The sequence below is a fragment of the Bufo bufo genome, chromosome 9, assembly GCF_905171765.1.
Source record: "Bufo bufo chromosome 9, aBufBuf1.1, whole genome shotgun sequence".
NCBI classification, from domain to species: domain Eukaryota; kingdom Metazoa; phylum Chordata; class Amphibia; order Anura; family Bufonidae; genus Bufo; species Bufo bufo.
This window is the reverse complement of record NC_053397.1, coordinates 171,654,511-171,673,777: the sequence shown is the minus strand read 5'-3', so window position 1 is coordinate 171,673,777 and position 19,267 is coordinate 171,654,511. Positions and strand designations below refer to the sequence as shown.

Below are 19,267 nucleotides of genomic sequence, written 5' to 3'. Positions count from 1 at the left end.
AATAAGTGTAAATATAGACTATACAAACTCTAAAGTTGTGCAAGATTCCTCATCCAGCACCAGCCTTTGTGATAAATCCGATGCAGTTTACCTGTATTTAGTCAAAGTATACACGGTCTTACAATTAGACAGTGGTAAATCTAAATGTGGTGATCTTGTCACTGCCTGGTCTGAGTTTACATTGTCCATCGGACAGCATTAGTAAATGTAGGCCATTTTTTCTTTTTTTTTTTTAAGAAAATGTTCAATGCTCTATTTGTTTGGTAAACGTAGTCTAAGCTGGACCATTAAAGGAAAAAACAGTCAGGTCTTCAGTTTAGAAATCATAAAACTCATTTGTAGGTCTGTGCATAATCTTTATTTTGTTTCTGATAATGGGTCTTATCAAGCATCTGTGATGAATGATGTATTCTGAAGAGGAACTCTGACACATCCGGACATTTAGCTTTCTTCTTCTGTGAAGAGAAAAGGATGAGTTACAGCCATTTCCTACATGCACAAATCTAAAATTGAAAAGAAATAAAAAAAATACAGAAGGCAAAAAAAACAATGCACACTTTTTAACCCACCACAAGCCCTTTGTGCATTTTTATCCTTTGTTAAAGAGGTTTTTACCCCCCCCCCCCCTCAAAAAAACAAAAACGTGGCCTCGTCGTGCTACTGCCAGACCTCTCACCATCTCATACAACCTGTGTAGTGCTGAACAAGGTTGTAGTATGCTGCACCCACATCTAACGGTTCTGTTTCACTGGCTATCTTGCAAATACATGTGATCCTCCAATATTAGAATGTATGTACACCACTCTTTAATAGTTTTATCCTAGGACGTACCTTCAGCTTCCTCCTCCTCTTCCTCGTCGTCATCATCTTCATCCTCATCAGAGCTGAATGTGCCATCAGGCAGGCTGTATATCCGAATTACTTGCTGTAAAAGAGGACAGAAATTGTACATTAACACACACACAAACCCCTATCTTTTATAGACAGTCTTTAAAATTCCTGCACTAGGGCCACGCAGCAATTTTTGCAGAGCACGGAATCTCTACAGAAGCAGATGGGAGTCCCGGCAGCTCAGCACTATGGAGCTGTAGGCACGGTGTGCTACTGTATGGTGCCTCTGTACACCACCATATTATGGGTCTATATTCATAACTGTATGCTCCACATAAAATTGGAGACAAAGAAGGCCCCAGAGATTACAGGTACCAGGTTACAGACACGGAGGGTGTGTGTACAAGAGGCTCAACTGCGACAGCAACTGTTGATTTTTGAGGCAAACAAAAAGGATGTAGCTTGGAGTTTCCAGGCTCTCGATACCCTAATCTCAGGATAGGTGATTAATATCCAGCTGGGGTCCGACATCCCGTATCACCCACTGATCAGCTGTACCCTGCAACCTCCTGTGCCGGAAATAACTCTTGGATGGAGCCGGAAGCACAGCTCTTCAAAGTGTTAGTGGCCATGCTGGGTTATGGCAGCCCATCTCCCACAGAAGTAAGTGGGAATTGAGCTGCAGTATCCAGATATGGCCATTACACTTTTTTTGAATGGGCTTGTGCTTCCTGTTCCATTCACAATGCAAGTTACAGCATTGGAGACTGCAGGGAACAGCTGATTGGTGGGGGTGCAGGGTGTCTGGCCCTCACCGATAGCATATTGATGACATACTTGAGGAAAGGTCATAAATATCAGAGCCTGGAAAACTCCTTTAACATGTACTTAGTGTTTTCCCCAGTAATCTGCTGGCCATGCTCAATAAGTCCTTTAGAGGATACAGTGCAAAAGGCAGCAGGTTACTGAGCAGATTGATGTACAGTTCTGTGGAAAAAGATTCAGTAAAACTTGGATTTCAGTCATTTAAATGCCTGTTCTTTCTTGTTTTTGGAGTCAAGGAGGTGGTGCTATCAGTGACTAACAACTATTTCTGTATGCAATCACTTATAGGACCGTCTCCTTGATTCCAAAGTGCAGGAATGTAAAATGTGAACTACAAGTTACAGTGAATCTTTTCTCACAAAACTATTACTAATGCTATTACTTATACGCTACTACTATTACTACAGCTATTTTACTCAGCTCCTCCTGCTCTACAAATACTGCCTGCAGTTGAGACACAATATTCAACCTTACAGGTTTCTTTTAAATACCCACCGGCGTATCTAGCCTGTTCATACCTTGTTGGGGTCCTTCAGAATCAAGTATTTGCCTTCATCCAGCTTCATACAAATGTCTATCACACAGCGCAAGATGCCCCAGCCATTCTCCATGCTCAAGTTAATTTGGTTGGCAAATTCGCAGGGTTTGAACTGTTGAGTGCCAAGGACAACATGACGAGCCGAATCCTTTACGTGGTACCGGGACACATACCTTCAAGGGAGAAGAAATGTGCATCAGACTATTAAAGAGCCAATGTTCCTGACTTAAAGTGCCAGCAAAGGTGTCACACAATAATGTTACTAGAGATCTTGTTTTAATGCCAAAACCCGGAACTTACCCCAGTTTAAGGTACTCTGAACCGGCCAGCAAAGCGCAACAAGTCCATCTTGCCAGCTTATAGCTGTTATTCTTCAGCTCAGTGGCAATCACAGCTCCTCTCTGAGAATCCAACTTTTGTCTCCAGTCGACACCATTACAGTGCTGAATATGATCGAAAATGCAAAATGTCAGGAAAACCAGAATATCACAGTAGCTTACATAGTACAATCCAGCTATTTAGAAGATTTGGCTTCACTCACCCTGGAATCCCACTCGTTCAGGGTTTTGACATTTATAAATGACACCTCAGCATTTGCACCAGTCATCACTCCATCATGTTCACATCGCACCACCAGGTCAATGTCATCTCCCAACTTCCACCGTCGGTACCTGCCAGCAGTAAAGAGAGAATAAGGTTTCTCGCCGAACAAACCACTCACCTGGAATGTAAAAGAACAGACCACTCACCTGTACGCTACAGAGGCCACTTCATTTTTGTCCACATCATCTTCTATGAAGGGGTTTGGATTTGGAAATTTGAATTTTTCTTTGCCCTGTGGGATACACAGTAATGAGTAGCAGATTTCATAACAGTGCCTTTTGATAAGCAACAAAATTAGGGCACAACATATTTTGATAAGATAACTAAATTCTTAGGATCTAAGTAACACATTTGCATGCAGCAAAACCAGAACAGTGGATGAGATTAAGAAATCTCCACCATGTTTCCGAAAGAAAACCACAAAAACTGCAGTGCACGATAACCTACCGGTGCTGCTTTTACATCTGCAACATGTCAATTTAGGGTACATTCACACGACCGTGTGTAATCCTTTTCCGTTTTACGGTCAACAAATAACAGAACCACGTGTTTGTAATTTGTTTCCATTGTGTTTACGCATCCGTTCCGTGTGTCCGCATTTTGCAATAGTAATATCAGAATATTTTGCACCAAGGTCAGGGACTTCAATTACACGGAAACGGATCCGCAAAAAAACAAAACCATTCCGTATGTCTTCCGCAATTTGCGTATTTATTGACTTGAATGGGGCTGCGGACCAATCTGTGCGGACAATAGTAGTACAAGCTTCATATTTCTGCGGATGAGAAATGCAGAAACACGGATGCGGACAACATACTGAATATTTTCCGCACATTTTATTCACCCATAGGAATGAATGGATCCGCATCTATTCTGCAGAACGGATGTGGATCGGACGCGGAAAAAATAATACGGTCATGTGAAAGTACCTTTATGCTTAGGACATAGACTGCGGACTTCACCCCTTGCAACGCACAGGGTGGATTACATGGAAAATCGGCTATGTGTGACTGTACCCTTATAATAATATAGAACTGCAGCCTGTAGTACAGCTGCATTAATGCTGTGCTGGCATTAGAAAATGTGTGTCGACAGACACATCCCAAGCAGAAAAAGGTCCTAAAAAGTCACATGATAATTTCACATACATGATATTAATGAGCAATGCCTGGTATAAAAGGTGTATATACGCAGACACTGAGCAAGCAAAGAATCCTGGGAGATTTTCGCTCTAAAGGTTGCAGGCTTGTGAATGTATCCCAGGACAATAATACAGGATATAAAATTGTGTTTCAAGAGGAAACATGACAACCCAGGGGATCATCATGTAATAAAGAATAGATGATTGCTTACTATGGATCCAACGCCGTTGCTCCGACTATGTTTTTGCAGGTGGCGTCACATCGATAAGAGGTGACCGCTGCAGTCAATCACTGGCCTCTTCGGTGCACTGCCGAGATCAGCAATTGTCTGCAGCGGCCATGTGTGGTCTGAACAGCAAGCCATGTTGCTTCAGATCCGTAACATTAGTATTCAAACATCATGAGTCAATGTGCTTATTATAGACAGACAACACAAACGTTTTACGGCTCACTGCTCTTCATTTTATTAACACAGACAGCTGCGAAACAACCCATAGAAGACCACAGCAATAGAAAAGATACTTTAATGAACACAAACTATATGGTAACATATTTTTCTTTGTCAAATTATCAATGCAGTAGAGGCCTAAAACCTGTAACTGGTGTATTTCTAGTTCATCACGACAAATCTAAAAGTTTGGTCAGCATCTTCTTTCAAGCACCATGTGTTCCACAGATTGAAAAAGCACGCCAGTCCATCAAGGTAAACCTTTAACGTTTCAATGGGGTGGTATCTATTCTTTACTAGCTAGTGATCTTTAGATGTTAAAGGGGTTGGCCAATCTACACCAAAATGTTTTAAAAGCTCATCAACCGCAAGCCATCAGGTACTGTACCCCATCTCTGAAGGTGGAGGGCTCCAGCTGCCCTGGCATCGGTAATGTCGACAAGGGACACAAGATGGCGGCGGTCACATGACTGCTTCCTCATTCTGCCTCTGGCTTTACTATGGCGCTGAACAGTAATGGAGGTGCCTGGCACATGTGCTAATAAAGGCTGCAGAATCCCCTATTACTGTTCAGCACCGGTGTCGTAGTGGAAGAGACGAACCGCTTAAAGGAAGTGGTCTGACTGCTGTCGTCATCTTGGCCCTATGGACAGGTAGGATTTCTGGCTCCAGTGTTGAAATCGCCAATACCAGGACAGCCAAAGGCCTCCAACTTCAAAGATGGGGTACTGTACAAGATAGCTTATGCTTGCATGTAAAATACATTAACATTTATTGGCTTTCTAAAAGTTTTATGTACGGCTGGCCAACCCCTTTAAATGGTACACTCGTGAAGCATTGTGCGTAATAATTAAGCTAAAAATTGTCCAAACAGAAAGGCTTACACAGTATTAAATAAAGCCGAAGGCACTCACCATTTGCAGACACTGTTGGGAGAAGTTGTGGTTGATGTATGTTGCCTCCATGGCCAGGTTTCTAGGAGAGTTGAAGGAGTTCACTTCATCCTGAGGCGGCTCGTTGGCAGTTTCACTGACAGTCAGCAGGTCTAGATTTATAGAGACCAGGGAAACAGGAATGGGTTAACATGGTAAAAATTTATAGCATCGGGTCCCCTTTATTCTAACAATCCTGGCATATGGTGTCCACCGGTCACAAAGTAATGGCATTTCCTAGAAATATGCTGTCATTTATGTTGAAAACATAACTGAAACTTAGGAACCTTACCGAAGTCAGAGTTGTCTCTCTTGTCAAAGAAGATTTTGGATCCCACTCTTTGAACCACAATGTCCCAAGAGTTGACAGAACGGGTGCAGCACATAAGGGTGGCAAGAATGGCATCTGTGGCAAAAACATTTCCTTGTGTCTTTGCCAGCTGTGGACAGAGAAGTATCACAGGTGTAAAATTACAAAGGCATTTGTGTACTTTCTGACATCAAAATATTCACATTTACATGAGGTACAACACTACAAGCCAACATGACCTTTGTAGGTGGGGGAAAAAATAAGAAAGACAAAGTATTACCTTTCTGATCACAGGATCATCTGTAGTCGTGACGGTATGGAAGATCCTCTTGATGCTCTTCAAAGGTCGCTCGTTTCTTGTGGTGATTCGATCAAAGGCTTTGTCATAAAACTCCAGGGCACCGCAGCACTCTCTAGTGTGGAAAGAAAAGTAGAACATGTCAGTAATAGCAATCTCATATTATGTGCCTTCATACAGCAGAGCACAGGTGAGCAACAGAAAGCTGACCATCTACCCTTACAATACCAGAAAAAAGGGAACGTGGTTTCCATAGATGAACTGAGATAAATGGCTGCTGGACAGGAGACAATGGACTGGATGGGTTAAAGCCTGTGGGAAGCGTCACGGGACAGTGGGGCTTGTCCCTATGCATGAAAGATTGGGAGCAGATCTTGGATTTGATGACAAATATTTATCCCCGTTTGATATGTTTTTAACTAAAACTTTCAAAACTTTGAGGATCTCCACCTTAAATGGAAATTCCAAGATTTTTTTGCCGTTTTTTTTTTTTTTTTTTTAATGTTCCCCCTCTTGTTGAGACTAACATCTTTTGCACTGATACTTAAAAGTTGCCTACCGGGCCAGCGCTATTCCCCCAGTCAAATGACGCTCCTGCTGATCACGTGCCCTACACTGCGCATGCGATTCTAGCCTGGTTACAACACACAATGCATGTGCGAGTCACCACTGATGAGGTGTTTATGGTCTGCCCCCTGCACTTCATCACCACAGCGTATGCGCGAGAATGAAACTTTTGCTTGCGCTGTAGAGCATACAATAATATCCCGCTTTCTGCAGTCACGCAGCCCCAGGTGCTGACCTTACATGACTTGATCCCAGAAGCGCCAGGAGCATATTATTTGAACAGGAGAGCAGCGCTGGCCCGGTATCAATGCAGAAGATGTTAGTCTCAACAAGAGGTGAACATGAAATAAAAAAAAATCTCAGAATGCCCCATTACATATTACTCGGCAAATACTGAATATACAGTTATAAGAATCGGTCACAATGTGAGTAACTGGTAGATGACAATAATCCGCAGGACTGCAATTAAGAGGAGATGCCTGAATAAAGCATAGAATAAAGAAAAAAAAAAACCACCCTATAAATGTCCCACTGCTCCAATGCCTCATCCAAGGTCCCTGCTGGTTCTGCAGCAATCATGTGCCAGTCGCCAGACTCCGCAGCAGCGTATGCATGAACAGCACATGACCCCTGGAACAGCAGGACGTGTACAATTCAAAATGGTTTCTAAGACGGCCAAGAACCATAATTACTCACATGTCTATTGGGTCACACACTTCCAGATATCGCATTTTCATCAGCCGGGGGAAATCCATTTCTTCTTTGACTTCCCAGTCACTGCGGACTTCAACAGAGGAATCCCTTGGTTTCAGCTAAGCCTACAAGGTCACAGTAGAAGTCACTATTTACTGCCTGAGAAGAACGCTTAAAATATTAATTTATTCTGATAAAGGTTAAAATGTTGTGGCTACCCGCCAACAATACAATTCAGGCTAGGTGCAATGAAGCGGTGGACTGTTTGTATAATATACAGCCACTAGTACCAATGATACTTCTGTGTGCAGTACTGGAATGGATCTCCACCAGGATAACTGCTCTCAGAATAGATACACTTGATGTTTGTAGTGTGTATCAAGGGTTAATAGTTCATTCAGAGCTAATGATAGCACTCACAAAAGGAGGGGCTGATTGCTTAAATGTCCCACAACATTTTAACCTTTATCAGAATAAGGGCCCATTCACAAGTCTGTGGTGTGTAGCGGATCCGCAACACACCCGGCCGGCACCCCCTTATAGAAATGCCTATTATTGTCCGCAGCTGCGGACAAGAATAGGACAAGTTCTATCTTTTGCGGAGAAGCGGACCGGAAGTTCGGGGCCGCGGTCCGCAAATGTGGAGAGCACATAGTGTGCTCTCCGCTTCACGTCCGGGCCCATAGAGAATAAACGGGTCCGCACCCGCTCCCGCAAAATTGCAGAACGGGTGCGGACGTGTGAATGGACCCTAAATTAATATTTTAAGCGTTCTTCTCAGGCAGTAAATAGAAATTCGAATCAAGTTTGCAAACAGATTGCAATACAGAGTTACTCCACAGTAGAGTCACACCTTAAAACTTGCACTTCAACGCTCTAATTAATCTGTGGACATAATGTAAGAACGCCTCAAACATTCTCCGAGGACCGAGCTTTACATATGTATTACAGTACAAGGTTATATCCTTCTAGCATATAGGTACCCCACTACCTTGCTCAGTCCTTACACGGCCTTATTTCACCTTAAGGACCAGGTTATTTTTTGCAAATCTGACCAGTGTCACTTTAAGTGCTGATAACTTTAAAACACTGACTTATCCAGGCCATTCTGAGATTGTTTTTTCGTCACATATTGTACTTCATGACACTGGTAAAATGAAGTAAAAAAAAAATCATTTTTATTTATAAACAAATACCAAATATTTTTAAAAAATTGCAAATTTCCAAGCTTCAATTTCTCTACTTCTATAATACATAGTAATACCTACAAAAATAGTTATTACTTTACATTCCCCATATGTCTACTTCATGTTTGGATCAATTTGGGAATGATATTTTATTTTTTGGGGATGTTACAAGGCTTAGAAGTTCAGAAGAAAATCTTTAAATTTTTCAGAAATTTTCAAAAACCCACTTTTTAGGGACCAGTTCAGGTCTGAAGTCACTTTGTGAGGCTCACATAATAGAAAGCACACAAAAATGACCCCATTCTAGAAACTACACCCCTCAAGGTATTCAAAACAGATTTTACAAACGTCGCTAACCCTTTAGGTGTTCCACAAGAGTTAATGGCAAATGGTGATAAAATTTCAGAATTTAGATTTTTTGGCAAATTTTCGATTTTAATCCATTTTTTCCAGTAACAAAGCAAGGGTTAACAGCCAAACAAAATGCTATATTTATTGCCCCGATTCTGTAGTTTGCAGAAACACCCCATATGTGGCCGTAAACTACTGTACGGCCACACAGTAGGGCGTAGAGGGAAAGGTGCGCCGTATGGTTTTTGGAAGCCAGATTTTGCTGGACTGGTTTTTTGACACCATGTCCCGTTTGAAGCCCCCCTGATGCACCCCTAGGGTAGAAACTCCATAAAAGTGACCCCATTTTAGAAACTACAGGATAGGGTGGCAGTTTTGTTGGTACTAGTTTAGGGTACATATGATTTTTGGTTGCTCTATATTACACTTTTTGTGCGGCAAGGTAACAAGAAATAGCTTTTTTGGCACAGTTTTTTTTTTTTGTTATTTACAACATTCATCTGACAGGTTAGATCATGTGGCAATTTTATAGAGCAGGTTGTCACGGACACGGCAATACCTAATATGTATACAAATTTTTTATTTATGCAAGTTTTACACAATGATTTAATTTTTGAAACAAAAAAAAAATAATCATGTTTTAGTGTTTCCATAGTCTTAGAGCCATAGTTTTTTCAGTTTTTGGGCGATTATCTTGGGTAGGGTATGATTTTTGCGGGATGAGATGACGGTTTGATTGGTACTATTTTGGCGTACATGCAACTTTTTTGATCACTTTTATTACCTTTTTTGGGAAGTAAGGTGGGCAAAATTTCAATTTTCTCATAGTTTTTATTTTTTTGGGGTTCACAGTGCGGGGAAAGTATCATGACCGTTTTATAGATCAGGTCGTTACGGACGCGGCGATACCCAATATGTGTATTGTATTTTATTTTTTTAATTTTTATTCAGTGATAAATGTTTTTTTTTTAACTTTACTTTTTTTCACATTTTTTTGACCCAGACCCACTTGGTTCTTGAAGATCCAGTGGGTCTGATGTCTGTATAATAGAGTACAGTACACTATATAGTGTATTGTTCTGTATTTTACTTACACTTTGTCTGAACAGATCTATGCCTTTAGCACAGATCTGTTCAGCACCATGGACAGCAGGATGCCTGAGAAGGCATCCTGTTGCCATGGGAACCTTCCCCGTCTGCTCAGTTGTGGCCACAACTGCGCAGACGGGGAAGGGTAAGGAGGGGGGCTCCCTCCCTCTGTCACCCCATCCTGTCTGGGGGCTGCAAAGGCACAGCAGCCCCCGATGGGAGAGGGAGGGAGCTCCTGACTGTTAACCTCTGCTCTTCCATACCGCGGTATGGAAAGGGTTACACGGCTGACACTCTGGTATACCCACTGGCCACCAATGATTATTCAAGAGGAGGCACCACCCGCCGCCATAAAATCACCCCCCCCCCCCGCGCATTTAGCCGAGGTGCCTGCTCAATGATTTGAGCAGGTACCTTCTTCCGATCACCGCCCGCCGGGCGGCAGTGATCGGAACAACACATGACGTGCCGGTACGTCATGTGTCCTTAAGGGGTTAAAACCCCACAAAAAACTCCCACTTATGTGTACCTGAGATTTTTGGTCCCACTTCTGGCGAACACCAAACTGCTTTTGAAATTTCTTCTGGAGTCTCAAACGATCCCTGGAAAGGCATCAGATAGATGTTGACTACAGAAGTAGCGCCATTAGCCTGTACAACCCATTCACTGGCACCACAGAGCATTAACCAAACAGCTCAGTGCCGCAGTTTCCCCACTTACCTCTCCTTCTGCTTAGCGCTCTTAGGTAACGTCTGCATGTTGAACTGGAGCATATTCCTCCTGTCTTTATCACGGCGCAGATTCCTCTGTAAGCGCAACACAGTGAAAAACAATTAGAACTGCAGGTACCGCCAACAGCAGGAGTGTCTACATGTCCCAATCTAGGACGGAGAGCTGCCTTTACCTGAGCAAAGCGCAGCCGATTCCTCTGGTATGCAGTTTTCTGCATCTTAGTGGTGTCCACAAGCTGGAAGCTAGTCTCATCCTCCTCATGGAAATAGGCATACTGACTGCCACCGCCAAACTGTGAAGAATATTTATCTAGAAGGCAAAAAAAAAACATGAGCAATTCTTGTCCTGCACTCTTAGGCCACCTGCACATGACTGCATTTGTTTTGCAGTTCGCAAACCATGGACCTGCAAAATACAGAAAATTGCTAAAGAAACGGCTATTATTTGCTGTAAAACGGACATGAATAGTGCATGTTCTGTAATTTGCGGGACGGACATACGGATGAAGACAGCTAATTGATGACACACTTTTTGTGTGGTCCCATAAAAATTTATGGATCTGTGTGTGATCTGCAAAAAAATGTGGATCAGACATGGACCAAAAATATGGTAGTGCTCATGAGGCCTTAAACTGATAAAACCTTTCTTACACAAGGACAACTCAGATTTTAGGATATGCCCCAAACAAACATGATGGGGATGGGGTGCTATCGTATTGGTCAGACTATCTCCAACCTCCAGAATAAGAGGCTCTATAGACACTTCTCGCACTGTGTAAATACCAAATAAATACAATTACCCATCACTTTTCCGATCTGGACTCTGACACAGGACTGGACTGATTGCATTTTTTTTAAAGGGGTATTCTCATCTTGTAAAGTGATGTCATATCGGTAGGATAAGTCATCACTTTATGATCTGTGGGAATCTGACATTTGTGAGCACTACCGGTCCGGAGAATGAAAAGGTGACAGTGCGGATTCATCTCCCCCTCACAATTTCGCCTAGTTCCATGCACAGCACCACTACAGATAGGAACGAGCTCTAATACTTACTGGTGTACCTCTTGTCTTGATAGGTGGCCCCTGTCCAGTCTGCAACCTTATCAGTGGAAACAGAAAGAACACACCCAGTTAGTATATGGCGATATGTCAGTGGGATCCCTTACTATAGACACAATGTAAGCCTATAAGTACTCAGTACACTGGGTTATTAAAATAAAGGAAAAAAGAAAAACTAATCCCATTTTTTTTTTATTATTATTTTGTTTTAAAGGGGTTTTCCCATCTTTAACTGACACCCAGGATCCCGCCCATCGGCTGTTTAAGGAAACTGCGGCATTCGGTGAGCGCTGCAGTTTCCTCACAGTGCCACACATTGTATAGCGGCTGTGCTTGGTATCACAGTTCAGCCCCATTCACTTGATTGGCACTGATCTGCACCTAGGCCTATAAATGCGACATCACTGGCCTACAATAAGCAGTAAGGGTTCCTGTTAACTCCCTAGCCTTCTCAAACAGCTAATCGGTGTCGGGCCTTCCACCGATTAAGCTACTTTCACACTGGCGTTTTTGCTTTCCATTTGTGAGATCCATTCAGGGCTCTCACAAGCGGTCCAAAACGGATCAGTTTTGCCCTAATGCATTCTGAATGGAAAAGGATCCGCTCAGAATGCATCAGTTTGCCTCCGTTCCGTCTCCATTCCGCTTTGTAAGCGGACACCAAAACACTGCTTGCAGCGTTTTGATGTCCGTCTTACGAAACTGAGCCAAACGGATCCGTCCTGACACACAATGTAAGTCAATGGGAACGGATGACACAATAGAAAACAGATCTGTCCTCCATTGACTTTCAATGGTGTTCAGGATGGATCCGTCTTGGCTATGTTAAAGATAATACAAACGGATCCGTTCTGAACGCATGCATGCGGTTGTATTATCTGAACGGATGCATGCGGTTGTATTATCTGAACGGATCCGTCTGTGCAGATCCATGACGGATCCACACCAAACGCGAGTGTGAAAGTAGCCTTAGATAGAGGATAGATCATCAGTATAAAAAAAAAAAAAAAAAGAAGGAAGAAAAACCCTTACCCGTACCCTCAGGATAGGCCATTAATATCTGATGGTGGTAGGGGTCTGATAATCCACACGCCCCCCCCCCCAACCAGCTGTTCTGCAGTAGCTCCAGAGCTATCCTGAAACAACTGATCGGTAGGATTTGGGGTGTCGGACCCCTTCGATCACATATTAATGACCTATCCTAAGGATCAGCCATCAATAGTAAAATCCTGAAATAGCCCTTTTATTCTATGAAGACATAAGATAACACATCACATAAAGCACCTTTCCCAGGCGGTCTCCTTTGCTGAAGGGTTGGTAGGGCATGTCTTTGAACTGATCAGGTATGGCACAGGGTCCCCAGCCCAGAGGATTGTCATTTATCACTGGCGCCTGGAATTTCGCCATTTTGAGAGAACTGGAACAAAAAAAAAACAAAAAAAAAACACCCACATATTAGCCACTATAAATGACACAATGTATCTGAAAGCTGGCTTTGGGCATCATTGCTTCGGCATCGACACTGCATCTCTTTGTGACATTTGCAAGTTTTGGTGAAAGATTCAGCATCACATTAAAAATGATGCGACTGAAGGGCGGCTCTGCTGTTTCTAAGAATCCCTCAGGCGTCGTTCACATCTCCGTCAAATGCCGGCTGGCCCAACAACAAAAAAGAAACTGTTGCATGCAATGGTTTTTATCCAGCCAAAACCAGCCATTTATACTGGAAAGTGGCCGGATCTCAATACAGTCAACGGGGATCCGGCGATGAAGTAGAGAACCCGGCAACGCCAGATCTGGTGAAATCCAGCAGGGTGTTCTCTGCCGGATCTGCTTGATGGAGATGTGAACGATGCCTTTCACGCACGTGCATGGCAGTGGTTAGACGCTGGCACGGATTTCAGGTATAATTAAAAGGGCTCATTCAGTTGACCCTCTCTCCGTTTTTGCAGTCCGCGGACATGTACGCAAGTACGGATGCGGACAGTACACAGTGTTCCATCTGCATCTTTTGTGGCCCCATTGAAATGAAAGGGTTCGGATGCGGACACAAACATACGGTTGTCTGAATGAGCCCTTACTCGGAGGCTGGCATAAATACAATCATTGCAAACTCATAGAACCCATCCACTTTATAAAGAAGCGGTTAGCAGGTGCACAACCTCCAATAAAGTCACCATTTTCTGGGCACTTTTTACGATTTTCTGGCGTCCAAGGTACCAAAAAAAGAGTCTACCAATCTATCCTCCATAAGCACCTAAACTTGGTGGTCACGTCCCCACAATCTGCACCCAGTTTATTACCATTTCCCTACAGCATCTGGGGTAAATCAAGTGGGATTCATTTGTTATACAGCCCCCCATGATTCACATAACGGGGTCTATTCTACCGCCCCCTGCTCAGAATGCTATATCATTGCACTGCAGTATACCGTATATGTGACATCATGTAATACCAGCCGGGCACACTGCCCTCCACACTGGATCCCATCACTTACCCATGGGCACACAGAGCTCCACTCTAAAGGGTGTATTCTATTAGAGCATAGGGGGAAAAGTGACCCCCCCCAAAGTTTAAGGAAGGGATTTACAGAGTGCCAACCTACCTGCCTGTACCAGCTGTGCCAGTCATAGGCAATAGCTACTAATCTCTGCCGGTGTGGCTGTGCTAGGCACTAGTTCACACTGAGGCTCCGGCGCAAAGCTAAGCAATAACTACTACCATTACATAGGGATAAATACCGCATCTCCCAGGCCTCCGTCCTAACGTCTTCGCTCTAAAATTCTAAGATACAATCAAGTCATAATCTCCCCAACTAAGCCCCCATCCTCCCGACCCTCCACCGTACCTGTTTTCGCGGTTCTCTCCCCCGGATGGCAGCGGATTTCTTCTAGGCCGCACACCAACCCGCTCTCAGCAGCCGGCTCTTGTCAATGGAGAGCCGAAAGAGAACGGTTTACGTCATTCAGCCAGCACTGTCGCAAAACTTCCTGGACGAGCGTAAACACGACGTGCCTGGAGTGTCGTGAAACGTACGTGACGACCTTACGTGACCACCAGAGAGAAGGTAAACCTCTACCAGCGTGCCGCTAGTGACCATAGAGCCGGAAATACAAGTCTGTGTGTGTATAGGAGGACTGCAGGGCAGTGCGCGGCTCCATAGCCTCAGCTTGCCGCAGACATGTTATTACTCGGGTTATGTAGTCTGTACAGCACCTTTATATGATTTATTGGTTTCTTACGAGAAAATAGTATTTTCTTTTCTATACTAATTAACATTTTTAAAGCATGGTCACTGCTAGAGATTATTATGGTGGGTGAGGTGAAGGGAGGATCCAGCAGTGTAATACAGTACATGGCAGCACATAGAATGTGCTGCGGTCACAGCCACTGAGTGACACTAAAGGTCCATTCACATAATACAACCGCGGTGTAGCCGTGCCCGTGTTGCGGACTGCAAGATGCAGGTCTGGAAAACACGGGCACCGAACTCCGTACTATGGTGTGTACTCATTGACGTGAATGGGTTCTCGCGCGTGCGCACAGGGCTCTGCCAGTGTGCAGGTCATCGAGAGGTTGAGCGAAGTGCCGGCGCATGCGCACTTCGCTCTATGAAGCCGAACGGAGAAGTCCGCACGGGCGCATCAGGCAAAGCCCTGTGCGCACGCGCGAGATGTTAGAGCAGAAGGAGGGGGGAGGGAGAGCCGGAGGCGTCACACAGGATTATGAGGCAGCGCTGAGGTCGGGAAAGGCGGAGCTGGGCACGAACGGCGGCGGGTGCGGGCAGCAGCTTGGATCCATTTACATCCCCTTGGGCACCTTATTTTGTTGAATGACAGGTTAGTAATAGCGTTTTTTTTAGCAAAATGAGCCTACAGATTACATTTATAAGACCACATTAGGAATCGTGAAAGCTCCCTGAACATAACCATATTTTTATCTGGAGGGGGTGAAACCTGGAGACAGAATCCCTTTAAAACAACATTCAACTTCAGAAAGACAGATGCATCCTTTTTTTTTCATTTTTGTTTATTTATTACGAACACTGACCAAAAGTCTCTGCTATTTACTAAAAGGGTTTCTATCACTTCGTATGACATAATTAGCTCTCAGACACTAGCGATCCGCTAGTGTCTGCTCTGGCCAACCATCCTAATATAAGAGCTTTTTGGGCAGCCGTTTTGCTAAAAAAAATAACTTTTATAAATATGCTAATGAGCCTCTAGGTGCTATGTGGGCGTCATTAGCACCTAGAGGCTCCGTCTACCTTCATACACAGCCACCGCCCAGCGCGTCCCTCCAGCCCGCCCATCTCCTGATGAATGCGATCCTCCGTGTGACGCAACGGACGAATTCTCGCGCATGCGCCGTGCGCGGCTGTATTCGGCGCATGCGCAGAGAATGTCTGACCGCTTCCCTGCTCAGATATCTCCACTGCGCCTGCGCCGATGACGTCATAGTGCTCCAAGGAACAGGCGCAGTGGAGATGTCTGAGCAGGGAAGTGTCAGACATTCTCTGCGCATGCGCCGAATACAGCCGGGCATGGCGCATGCGCGAGAATTCGTCCGTTGCGTCACACGGAGGATCGCATTCATCAGGAGATGGGCGGGCTGGAGGGACGCACTGGGCGGTGGCTGTGTATGAAGGTAGACGGAGCCTCTAGGTGCTAATGACGCCCACATAGCACCTAGAGGCTCATTAGCATATTTATAAAAGTTATTTTTTTAGCAAAACGGCTGCCCAAAAAGCTCTTATATTAGGATGGTTGGCCAGAGCAGACACTAGCGGATCGCTAGTGTCTGAGAGCTAATTATGGCATACGAAGTGATAGAAACCCTTTAAAGTGTATGAATTGACAGACGGTTGGCAGATCCGGCGCTACCGTTTGGGTATCGTGTTATGCATTTAGTCCACTTAATAAAAAAAAAAAAGTAAATTCATCAGAAATCGGGGGCCTTGCGCTTTGCATTCTGCATTGTCTGTGAGCGACTGTCGCATGCATACTGGGTAACTGGGTGGACCAAAGGGGGCTCACACTAAGTTTTGCTATGGGGCCCGATGAGCTCTGTGTATGCCCCTGACTGGAACCCGCCGATCACTTTAAAAAGGCTGGACCACCCCTTTAATACATCAGTCTTACAGAATGTGACTGTAGTCCTGCTCCCTCTTCCTGGTAAAGGGGTTGTCCACTTTATTTATATTGATGACCTATCGTCAGGATAGGTCATGAATATCAGATCCGTGAGGGTTCGACACCCGGCAGCCCCACCGATCAGCTGTTTGTAGAGAAGGACATTCTCTGCGTGATCACTGCCTTCTCTTCATTCACTTCTATGGGACGGCTCCTTCCATTCAAGTGAATACTACAGAGCCGTCCCATAGAAGTGAATGGGGACACCATACTGGTAATTACACTGCTCATCACTGCAATTGCTGCGGAGCGCAGGTAAACACACCAGAGAAAGCAGCTCTCGTATCGGCGGGGGCAGATAGGTCAGCAATATAAATAAAGCATACAACCCCTTTAATAACTATCATATCTTTAAATGGGGGGGAAGGAGTTCTGTACAGGGAGTGCAGAATTATTAGGCAAGTTGTATTTTTGAGGATTAATTTTATTATTGAACAACAACCATGTTCTCAATGAACCCAAAAAACTCATAAATATCAAAGCTGAATATTTTTGGGAGTAGTTTTTAGTTTGTTTTTAGTTTTAGCTATTTTAGGGGGATATCTGTGTGTGCAGGTGACTAGTACTGTGCATAATTATTAGGCAACTTAACAAAAAACAAATATATACCCATTTTAATTATTTATTTTTACCAGTGAAACCAATATAACATCTCAACATTCACAAATATACATTTCTGACATTCAAAAACAAAACAAAAACAAATCAGTGACCAATATAGCCACCTTTCTTTGCAAGGACACTCAAAAGCCTGCCATCCATGGATTCTGTTAGTGTTTTGATCTGTTCACCATCAACATTGCATGCAGCAGCAACCACAGCCTCCCAGACACTGTTCAGAGAGGTTTACTGTTTTCCCTCCTTGTAAATCTCACATTTGATGATGGACCACAGGTTCTCAATGGGGTTCAGATCAGGCGAACAAGGAGGCCATGTCATTAGATTTTCTTCTTTTATACCCTTTCTTGCCAGCCATGCTGTGGAGTACTTGGACGCGTGTGATGGAGCATTGTCCTGCATGAAAATCATGTTTTTCTTGAAGGATGCAGACTTCTTCCTGTACCACTTCTTGAAGAAGGTGTCTTCCAGAAACTGGCAGTAGGACTGGGAGTTGAGCTTGACTCCATCCTCAACCCGAAAAGGCCCCACAAGCTCATCTTTGATGATACCAGCCCAAACCAGTACTCCACCTCCACCTTGCTGGCGTCTGAGTCGGACTGGAGCTCTCTGCCCTTTACCAATCCAGCCACGGGCCCATCCATCTGGACCATCAAGACTCACTCTCATTTCATCAGTCCATAAAACCTTAGAAAAATCAGTCTTGAGATATTTCTTGGCCCAGTCTTGACGTTTCAGCTTGTGTGTCTTGTTCAGTGGTGGTCGTCTTTCAGCCTTTCTTACCTTGGCCATGTCTCTGAGTATTGCACACCTTGTGCTTTTGGGCACTCCAGTGATGTTGCAGCTCTGAAATATGGCCAAACTGGTGGCAAGTGGCATCTTGGCAGCTGCACGCTTGGTTTTTCTCAGTTCATGGGCAGTTATTTTGCGCCTTGGTTTTTCCACACGCTTCTTGCGACCCTGTTGACTATTTTGAATGAAACGCTAGATTGTTCGATGATCACGCTTCAGAAGCTTTGCAATTTTAAGAGTGCTGCATCCCTCTGCAAGATATCTCACTATTTTTGACTTTTCTGAGCCTGTCAAGTCCTTCTTTTGACCCATTTTGCCAAAGGAAAGGAAGTTGCCTAATAATTATGCACACCTAATATAGGGTGTTGATGTCATTAGACCACACCCCTTCTCATTACAGAGATGCACATCACCTAATATGCTTAATTGGTAGTAGGCTTTCGAGCCTATACAGCTTGGAGTAAGACAACATGCATAAAGAGGATGATGTGGTCAAAATACTCATTTGCCTAATAATTCTGCACGCAGTGTATAATACACCCAGTTTGTACCAGAAGCCCCTTTTTCAGTGGTGTTATGATGTCAAATCGTGCTGATGTATTGGTGCTCTTAACGTGCACTGTAAAGGGCTCATTCAGACGGCCTTATGTTGCTTTCCGCATCTGATCTGCAATTTTGCGGATAAGATGCGGACCCATTCACTTCTATGGGGCCTTTTCTTCTGTTCCATGGTCCCATAAAACATGTCATATACTTGTCAGTGAAAATCAGGACTTGGCCCCGTTGAAGTCTACGGGTCTGCAAAAATACTGATACGCATTTTTGCTGACAACTAAAAACATATGGCCGCCTGAATGAGACCTTATGCAATGAGGGGGCTCTTAGGAAGGCTCAGGTAGATACTAATACGGTGCAGATCTAACCTCACCGTCACTTTACCGTGCGGAAAGTAGTGTTTTTAGTTTGTCAATCAACTTGGAATCCACGTCACCTGTTCCTCTACTCCATTAGGAATATTGCACAATGGCATTGATCAGGCTGCTGATTTTACTGTTGAT

At 44.0% G+C, this 19,267-nt stretch overlaps 1 protein-coding gene across 1 annotated transcript; it reads right to left on the bottom strand.

Annotated features, from left to right (window-relative positions):
• Nucleotides 1-335: 335 nt before the first annotated feature.
• Nucleotides 336-14,611, bottom strand: EIF3D (eukaryotic translation initiation factor 3 subunit D). The gene is made up of 16 exons (XM_040408348.1): nucleotides 14,456-14,611; nucleotides 12,892-13,024; nucleotides 11,602-11,647; nucleotides 10,719-10,855; nucleotides 10,535-10,620; nucleotides 10,344-10,416; nucleotides 7,191-7,306; nucleotides 5,910-6,042; nucleotides 5,612-5,759; nucleotides 5,302-5,432; nucleotides 2,944-3,029; nucleotides 2,736-2,865; nucleotides 2,495-2,637; nucleotides 2,175-2,367; nucleotides 832-925; nucleotides 336-455 (listed from the first exon to the last, which is right to left on the bottom strand). The coding sequence occupies exons 2-16, from the start codon at nucleotides 13,012-13,014 to the stop codon at nucleotides 442-444; spliced, it is 1,653 nt and encodes a 550-aa protein (XP_040264282.1). The 5' UTR covers nucleotides 13,015-13,024; nucleotides 14,456-14,611; the 3' UTR covers nucleotides 336-441.
• Between the last annotated feature and the right edge of the window lie 4,656 nt (nucleotides 14,612-19,267).

Coding starts and splice junctions, on each gene's coding strand:
- EIF3D (XM_040408348.1), bottom strand. CDS start 13,014: ATGGCGAAATTCCAGGCGCCAGTGATAAATGACAATCCTCTGGGCTGG. Junction 7,307..10,343: donor AGTGGGACCAAAAATCTCAG/GTACACATAAGT, acceptor TTGTAGGCTTAG/CTGAAACCAAGGGATTCCTC. Junction 3,030..5,301: donor CCCAACAGTGTCTGCAAATG/GTGAGTGCCTTC, acceptor TGTATCCCACAG/GGCAAAGAAAAATTCAAATT.